At 32.4% G+C, this 9,473-nt stretch overlaps 1 protein-coding gene across 1 annotated transcript; it reads right to left on the bottom strand.

Annotated features, from left to right (window-relative positions):
- Nucleotides 1-218: 218 nt before the first annotated feature.
- On the bottom strand, nucleotides 219-5,570 carry LOC118036857 (zinc finger transcription factor YY1-like). Its single transcript, XM_035042688.2, is given in 7 exon segments — nucleotides 219-843; nucleotides 1,575-1,664; nucleotides 1,666-1,719; nucleotides 2,644-2,733; nucleotides 4,500-4,699; nucleotides 5,002-5,060; nucleotides 5,313-5,570. Coding segments are annotated over 7 exon segments (1,128 nt in total). The 5' UTR covers nucleotides 5,411-5,570; the 3' UTR covers nucleotides 219-306.
- Between the last annotated feature and the right edge of the window lie 3,903 nt (nucleotides 5,571-9,473).

Raw genomic sequence — 9,473 nt, 5'->3', positions numbered from 1 at the left:
TCATCAATCTTGAGAAAAGCAGGAATTGGCAGCCTTCCACCCATCACTCTAAGCAGATCCTGACCAAATAATTTCTCTAACCATAAATTTATCAGAGAGCATGCAGCAATTGATTGCGTTTGTTTGGGTAAAAATCGTTTGGAAGGCGGAATGGTGACGGGCAAAAATTTAAGAATGGCTTCTGTTGTGGGAGTAGAGGGAGAGATCATTAGACAATATAGCCCAGTAAAATATGAATTTACTTAAATTTTAGCATTTATTTTGAGAACTATTACAAACGCAAACCCCAAAGTATAACAAGGTGCCCTAGTCTTCATCCTCTGTCTCTTCGTCATCGTCCTCGTTCCCTCCATACCTCCATCCATCCTCTGCATTGTCGTGATCCTCTTCCTCGGTTTCTTCACTGTCTTCTTCATAAATGTCATCCTTAACTGGCCAAGGTTTTTTCACTACATTTAATGTGGCAGGGGATGAACTTGAACCTTTCCGTTGTCTGATTTTTACAGGAGGCGTCTTCAAGTTTGGCTTGGTCCTGCTGTGTTTCTGACTTTTCCCATTCACACGCTTTCCACCATATGCATCTTGATCACTGGCTTCATCCATCTCATTATCAGCATTAGAATTTGCATTCTCAGCATTCTCATCTGCCATGTGGTCAGGATGCTCTCTTCTTAGATGAAGTTTGAGCTTGTATTCATGGATGTAGTCCTTTTCACACCCTTCATAAGGGCAAATGTATGGTCTATCTGATGAAGCAGAGCCATAAACCCCAGAAGGAGGCTTGGGATTTTTCAGTATCCTCTCTGGAGGTGTAGCATATCTCACCACGTCCAGTGTCGGATTCTGTAGAATTAAAGAAGATTCTGAGAATCAGATTGCAATTTTCATAATTCAAAAGTTGTTTTTCATAAATAACTTACGAAAAAATAAGTTAAAATAACTTAAATTAGAATTATGATTGATAAAAAAAATATTGGAAGTGACTTTTAAAAAAAAAAATGGATGTGGTATAACTTAGAAACCAAAAGTTAAAAGTTAAAAATGTAACTTTTGATTCAATAAAAATTGTGACTTGATTTTGTAACAAACTTTTGTCCAACTTATTTCCATGGCATAGCCAAATATTGAAAACTGTTTTCCAACTTAATTTTCTATAACACTAACAAACATCAGAAAAAAAAAAAAAAAAAAAACATCCTCGCAAGAGTGAATCAATCCCAAACAATAATCTAAATCAATCTGACCTGTATGGTATATGATATAGTTTCAAGGGTTCCAAGACATTCAGCATTTAAAATTGAGTAATGATCCATCCTCCATAATCATAGGTTTTCTCATCTCCACATTGTCTTGCATACAATAAGTACTTTATTTTAAAAAAATTAATGCAAGTCAATGAATGCATCAAGGTGGAAAACTATGCCTTCACCATATGAAAGACATTGCAAATATTATCGGTTTGTTCAAGAGCATCAGAGTGCATAGTATATGTTGATCCCGCTATAAAAAGACTACCAATTATGAACAGTGGAATGGCACATCAAAAACATTACAAGTGAAGGAATGAAACCAACCTTTTCATGATGAGATGCGATGTGGTTCTTCAGCTTGTATTCATGAGCATATCTCTTTCCACATTCTGAGTAAGGACAGATATGATAGTTTTTCTTGTGAATGTGTTTTCATGTGAGATCTCAAGTTGAAGTCCAAGGAGAATGCCTGCATCAAACAAAAATCAAGCTTAGATAGAAGTACTGCACTGAATAACAAGTGGTGCATCCACCACAACACATGTAAAGAAAGACATCCAAGGCACATGACATACAATAATGCAAAACAAGTCATCTGTCACGGATGATAACTCTCACAAAGCCTAGAACACTGAACACAACAGTTTTCTGCCTTAGATTCATGCTTAACTTGAAGCAACTGTTTCCTTTGAAGCTCCCAACCATCTGCCAAGTTGCAACAATCAACAAACAAACAACCACCCCTTCCCTGTTTTTAAAAAAATAAAAACAAAATAAAAGAGCAGAGGGAAAGAAGGTTTCGTAACCCATCCAGTCTCCAAACCTAGTAGTCCAAGGCATATTAAGTTATGAAAGACTGGAGCTGTTTTATAAAACAATTCTAATTGAAAAGGGAAATCAGGAATTCCTGCACAAATGTGGTATTTCTCCAACTGATTGTTTCCCATGAATTTGGAAAACCCAGTTTCTGATTACAAATTGTTCACTGCTTTCTGAATGAAAAAGAATATGCAAAGATGACAGTCTTTCGTTTTTAGATAAAAACAATTTTTTTATATATAAATAGATGCATATCCAATTTTCCTTTAGAGAATGAAACCAGAAATGAACAAAACTGAAATTGGAAATGAAATTTTTTTTGCAACTTAACTGTTTCCAAATTGCTGAACTTAAAATACAGGTTCAAAGTATAATTGCAGAATTTGGAAATATCAACAAACTGGTTGTTAAATGAGAATTACAAATAATAAGAAACCTGAATGTAAGACAGTAATGGAAGACTAATCCGGGCACACAAGAAACATAAATAAGTTTACTTTTATAGAGAACATAACAATCTAACCATCAACATGTCAACTAATTACAAGAAAACAGTTAGTGAAAGATTTATCACCTTACCACAGCCTTCATGAGGACATACAAAATCTCTTTCACCAGTATGAATTAAGAAGTGTCTTTTCAACTTGGAACTATCTAAAAATTTCTGCAGCATATACACACCACGTAAATGCCATAATACAAGTTTAGAAAGAGGAATAGTAAAAGATAACTTATGAGAAATATAACATTTGAAAGCTAAACATAGAGTGAAAATAAGCTTTTTGCTAAAAAAATTACACTTAAGCATACACTGGCTCAATCATTACAGAAATCTATGCCATGTATGCAGGTTCGTTTTTCAACAACAAATAATTTGACCACTCTTGTTTTGCCCATTTAGTGTTGCTGGCAATGGCAAGTCCGATAAAATTTTAATATAAATTTGGTTGTGGCATCTAGGTATAGGAGTCTAATTCCATATCAAGCTAAAAGCCAAAAAAATAACTCAAGTCCTTTGAAAAAACATTTAATATTTCCAATCAAAACAGGGATGAGCAGCCAGCCATGAAAGTAATGATCTAAGAAATGCATCTGAATTAATGTCAACAGCATAAAAGCTCTACTGTTCCTCCGACTCCAGTGCACTTGTTCTCCAGCCAAGAATGGGGTACTAAGCCAGGCCAACCTACCCAGATTGTCTTTTCTAGTACCCTTCTCCAACTCCACTAATAAATCTAAGTAATTCCATACAACAAGAAGACAAAGGATGTTGTAGGCACATCAAACAAAAGAATTCAATAGTTAAACATCAGATCTTCCTGCTTGGACATGCATCCCAAGGGAATCGAAAGATACTTCATGCTAAACATATTTTTTTTTGGTCTATAAAATTCCCGTGGTCACTAACAAGCCAAATAAAAACACCATGGATTTCCTATAGAGGAAATGAACTTCCAAAGAAAAGCACCAATCCTAGTATTATGACACTTTATTTAAGGAATTCTCCTAAAACATATCACTATAAGAAATCCAACACATCCCATCAACCAAGTTCAATCACTTTCAGTACTGGATGAATTCTTAGGAAAGAAAACTATTGACCTGAACTCCCTATCCCACAAGGCTCAATGAAAACAAGGCTCCCATCGCTCCCCTAACCAATTCTACCAGCAACCATAGAAGATAGCTCTGAAATCAATCTATCTTCCAAACAATTCTTTATATCTGACATAAAATATTAGCGCGAAACAAGAACCTTATGCTCAATTACGTCAATAATCCCACCTCCAATGAAGCATGAAGATCTTTCCCTCTCAGATTAACAACAATTAATTTTGACGAGGCCATTCCAAAAACATAACAAGACCTCAGAAGTCATGCACTTAAACATAAAAGTTCAATGGAATAGAAGAGCCATGTAAAACGAAAAATCAGAATACTCTTGACAACAACACTATTATTTCTTGCCTTCATTGTATCTTGAGGAGAAGAATGCTTTTTCATTGACTGAGAACAAGAGTTATTGCAAAAATACAGATAGGTGGAGTGCAGACAAATAACAATCTCTTACATTAATCACTATGCAAGGTCAACTTAACATCCAAAATAAGCTGCAAAGTAAAAACAGTTGATGTAATGCATTCAGAGTCACTAGAGAGTTTTGTAGGAAGGTATCATCAATCATCTAATTCAAAACTTCCACAAGAGGATCTGCCCTCTTTTTTAACCTTGGCAGAGTCCAGCTTCATGCCAGCTCATCTATGAACAAAAATCTCAGCTGAAATCATAGCAGGTAACATAGACATTGAAACAAGAAAAGTAAACACAACATGGTATACATACAAGGTACAAACACTCAAAGGTTTCACCAAAAAAATCACAAATATCTCCAAGAAACAAAGTAAAACCTAAAAAGGTTGAGTTAAGCACCTTTCCACATCCCTCATAGTGACAAATATATTGTCTCTCTCCATGGATATGAGAATGCTTCCTCAAAGCGCCTGCATCGATAAAGGTCTTTCCACACCCTTCAAAACTGCAAAGGAAAAGAACTTCAGTAGTAGGCTCTGGTTCTGGCTCCGGTGCCGGGGGCTCTTTTGCCTTTTCTTTCAAGACATTCAATTGATTCTCTGTAAGTAACAGGTCAAAGAAGAGAGTTAAGTAAAATTAGCATAATTAAACTAATAAATAAAATTTCATTCGACTGAAAAAGCTCTCAAAAAGTTTATCTTCCATGACTGCAAGAAGGCTCTACAAAAACAAAACCTCAGCAAAGCAAATCAATTGCCAAGTCTTACATTGTTTACATTGAAATGCTATTAACTCAAGAGACAAGCATATTATTGATGATTTCTCAATAGATTTGTACAAAGAAACATCAGATTTTATTTATAACAAGAAAAAAAAAAAGATTCAGACTTGCATCATTTACCTGCTACCCATTTGAAAAGAGAACACTTTCCACCTGTTGCCACCACATCTTGAGGCACCCTGGGACAACAGAAGAAGCATCGATCAGATTGTTGGCTTAACTCTCATCAACCCAAGTTCCAAAAAAAGAACACCTAACCTAGATCTCCAAAGAAACCAAACATAGAAGAGCTAAAAGAAAAGAAAAAATCATTGCTTGAACAAAAAAATCGAGTCTTTTGGCTCCTAAATCAGAAACCCAAAACAAATAACAATGAAAAGAAAGAAATATAATTGTACAAAAAGTAAAGATAAGAGAATTAGTGAAATTACCATTCTTTGAACCATTTAACAGCAGGAGTCTTTGATTTGATAATGGGGCGTCTCTCGAATATATTGTGAGTGAACTGATGATGGTGATGAGCCTCCATCTTTTTCTTCAAAGAAAGCAATAGGTACTTCGATTTAATTGAGGTTTAGGGTTAGGGTTTGCATGAGAGGGGGACAAGGAGATAGAAGAAAGATGAACAGTATAGAGCTTCAACGGTGTCCCTGTCTCTCGAGAAAGCCAAGACTCGGCTGACTACTATAAATTAATATTTGGTAAACTAATAACTTTAATTAAATGATATTTTTATTCTGTTTTTTTTTAATGTAAAGTTTTAATAATATCTCAATTAATTAATAAATTTTCATGATTATGAAGGTATTAATTTATAAAATTTTTAACTGCAGCTTATTTATAAGTAAGTTTGTTTAAAACTTTAAATTATAAGCACCAAAAAAAAAATTGTTAAAAATTTTAATATTTCACTTGGGTGAGCTAAATAAATGAGTTATTTAGAATATTCATAAAAATTTAAAAAAAAAACTTGAATTAAAAAAATTATCCAAGAAATTAAATTGAAAAAAAATAATAAGAAAAATTAAAATAAAAAAATGGTTTGGTTTTGGTTTCAAATTTTTATAAATTAAAAAACCCAACTGAAAATCGAACTAAAAAAGTGAGATTATATATAATTAAATCTAATCAAAAAATTATTTTTTGTCTTATAAAAATCAGACTTAAATGAAAAATGTTCAATTTTATTTATTTATAACTCATTTGAATTTATTTGATTTTAATAAAACTTTGGTCAAGCGGAACTAATTAAAATTTAGGCTAATAAGATTTAGAGTTTATAAAAGTTTTTAATATTAGATAAAAAAAAAAAGTAATCATAATTAATGTAGGAATCCTTGATAAAAAAAGATTTTGTAATTGACTAGTTTATTAGAATCATTGTTTAATTAGAAAATTAGAATGTTAGATTTCTTATTAGGTTAGGATTTTCTTTTAGTAGTTTAATTCATTTATTATTTAGGAACTCGGCCTATAAATAAGCTTGTTATAATCTTAAGCATTATATACAAGTATAAAGAGATTTTGAAACTAAGAGGCAGACAATATGAAAAAAGGTACATCTACAAAAACTACGTGGTGACTTTGAAAAGTTATATACACTTGAATTAAAAAATATTCCATAATACCTTGCAAGAGTATTGGTTATATACAATCAAATGAAGAAATATGGGGAGAAGATAGAAGAGACATATAGTAGAGAAGACCCCACACTCGCTGCAAAAAAAGTTCCATTATATGGTGGTTGTAATAGAGGAGTTGCAAAATATGGATATTCTTTCAATACAAGGTCTCATGGAAAAAATTACAAGCCCATAAGAAAAGAGTCAATGAGATTCAAGACAATATAGGTGCACAAGCACTTTTTTCAAAACAAGATGGTTTTGAATATTCCCAATGAGAAAGAGAAAGATTTGGAAGAGAAAGACGAGGAAACCTTATAAGATCAAACGGTCAACCCAATAAAAGGAACTGATTGATCAATTCAACTGGCAGTAGTAATCCAAGATCCAGATTTGACAATAGGTTTGACAAATTAAAAGTTAAATGCTATAAGTATCAAAATACAAGTCATTATGTTAGGGACTACTATAGTCCAACCAAGAGGGTTGAGAGGAATGCAAATCTTATTAAAAAAGAAGAGAAGTAAGTCACTCTACTACTAGTGCATAATGAGAGAATGCAAGACAAAGAGAACATGTGGTACCAAGACAATGGAGCTAGTAACCACATGTGTGGAGACAAAAACAAGTTCATGGAACTTGATAAAACTATAAATTGTGTTATCTACTTATCAAATAGATGTCCTACTTAAAGCTTGAATGGCATGATTCAAGTACAAAAAGCATGGAGTAGAAGAAAACCAAGAGTCTCTCAATTGAAAGTTTTTGGAAGCATTGGTTATGAGCATGTAGATGATCTAGTAAGGATCAAGCTAAATAACAAGACCAAAAAGATGATCTTTGTGAGCTATGATCAAAAGTCCAAAGGATACAAATTTTACAACCCTAATGAAAAAAAGATGGTGATTAGTAGAGATGTTGAGTTCAATGAAGGAGTATGGGATTGGAAGGTAAATAATGATGAGAAATATGACTTCTTACTAACTTTTAATAAAGAGAAGGAAAGATACGAAGATCATCAAAAACCTATAATTATACCTCCACAAACACCAATCAACTCAATATCTTCTTTCTCTAGTGAAAGCTCAAGTAATGGCACTCCACAAAGAAAGATGAGGAGTCTTGATGACTTATATAAGGTAACTAATCATATTTTATGATGTAACATTATATTGTTATCTTGCTACATGTGATACTATAGTGTTTGAAGAAGCAATAAATATACAAAATAGAGAATTGCTATGGTGAGGAGATTGCATCAATTGAGAAAAGTAACATATGGAAATTGGTTCCTAAACCAAAAGAAAAGAAGTCAATAAGTGTTAAGTGGATTTACAAAGAAAAGAAAAATGCCAAAAGAAAAAAAAAAAAAAAGCTATTGTAAAAATCAAGGAATTAATTATAATAAAGTTTTTGCTTTAATTGATAACATTAAAGGTAAGCTGCAAGAAATTGTAGACGTACAGGTCCGAAAGTTAATTTCATTTGAAAAAGTTACGAATTCAGTTAAAGGTTTAGACGTTTGAAAAAATAAAATTAATATTGGGTATAATAGTGAAATTACCTTCATTAATTTTTTATAATGATGAAATCCAAACAACATCAACGTTATTAAGGCAAGATATCGTGAAGAGAAAAAAAAATAAAAAAAATAATAACAGTTAATATTAAGGGGAAGTGTTGAAGTTTAATATCAACTAAAATTAAAGTTTATAAGAATTTTTAATATTATCTAAAAAAAAAATTCTAATTAATGTAGGAATGTTTAATAAAGTAACAAAATTAAACATGTCACGTAATCTTTTTCTTTTGTTAGTTTGTAGGGTAGGGATTAATTATTATTTTGTAATAAGAAAAAAAAAAAAAGACATAAAACAGTACTAAGACAGAGAGCACGAGACAGAGTTGTGTTTGGTTGATGAATCGACAAAACAAAACAAAATACATCCATGTTTTTCATCAACGTAAACAAAATCAAACATGTCACAGAACATTAATACATGGGCGATCTTGGCACATTCAAGGCTTTCAAATATTTGATCAACGACGCAAAATGAAGATAAACTTCAATTCGTTTGCTTGCGTCCCACTCTTCCTGGTTTCCTGGACGATGCATCAGCTAGCTATTAATAATAACCCTTTGGGCAGATAAAGCTTTTCCTTACTGCACAGATGACACTTACACAACTGGGTGCAACCCAGCTTCATCCATGAAAAGATGGCAAAGAAAGTAGAAACATAACTGCATGTAGAATCACAGGGCATCAAATTAAAAAATAATATAAATTATATTCTAAAACTTTACTTAACAGCTTAAGTTATTGGGTTAAGATAGTTCTTTGACATGATATTAAAACCTTGATAATTAAATGGTCACGAATTCAAATCTTACAACCCTCATTTATTTGATAAAAATTAAGCATAAAATAATGTGAGTCTGTACAAGTTTTAAGCCCAAAGAACTTTCACTTGAAAGGATGTGTTAGAGAATAATATAAATTATATCCTAAAACCTTACCTAATAACTTATATTATTAAATTTAAAATGGTTATTTAACATAACCTGTGTTGCTGTATCCTTTGGGCACCCACTGTCGGGAATCTTCTGTTTGGAGACTACGTGAACTGCAGGTTGATTTTACACGCAAATTATATAAACAGAAAAGAGCTGTGGCCAACCCCTTGACTGGTCATTGGCCAAAATGTATCATTTGTTAATTAGTCTTTTTTTAAAAAAAAAAAAAAATAGGACACTAACACAATAAAAGAAAAAATTAGGGAAATAGCACTTTTTTTTTTTGTTGCGCTACTAAGATTAACGCAACCAAGTTGTGCTGCTGGGAGTTGGTTGCGCTATTTTCAATAGCTGATTTCCTGCATTTTTTTCGTAGGTGTGTCAGTTTGCAAAAAAACTATTGTTGAATTGGTATTTTGAAAGGAAAAAGGAAAAAAAATACAATATTTAACTGA

Source organism: Populus alba, chromosome 3, assembly GCF_005239225.2.
Source record: "Populus alba chromosome 3, ASM523922v2, whole genome shotgun sequence".
Lineage (NCBI taxonomy): Eukaryota > Viridiplantae > Streptophyta > Magnoliopsida > Malpighiales > Salicaceae > Populus > Populus alba.
The sequence above is the reverse complement of the archived record's forward strand: the minus strand, read 5'-3'. Positions and strand labels throughout refer to the sequence as shown.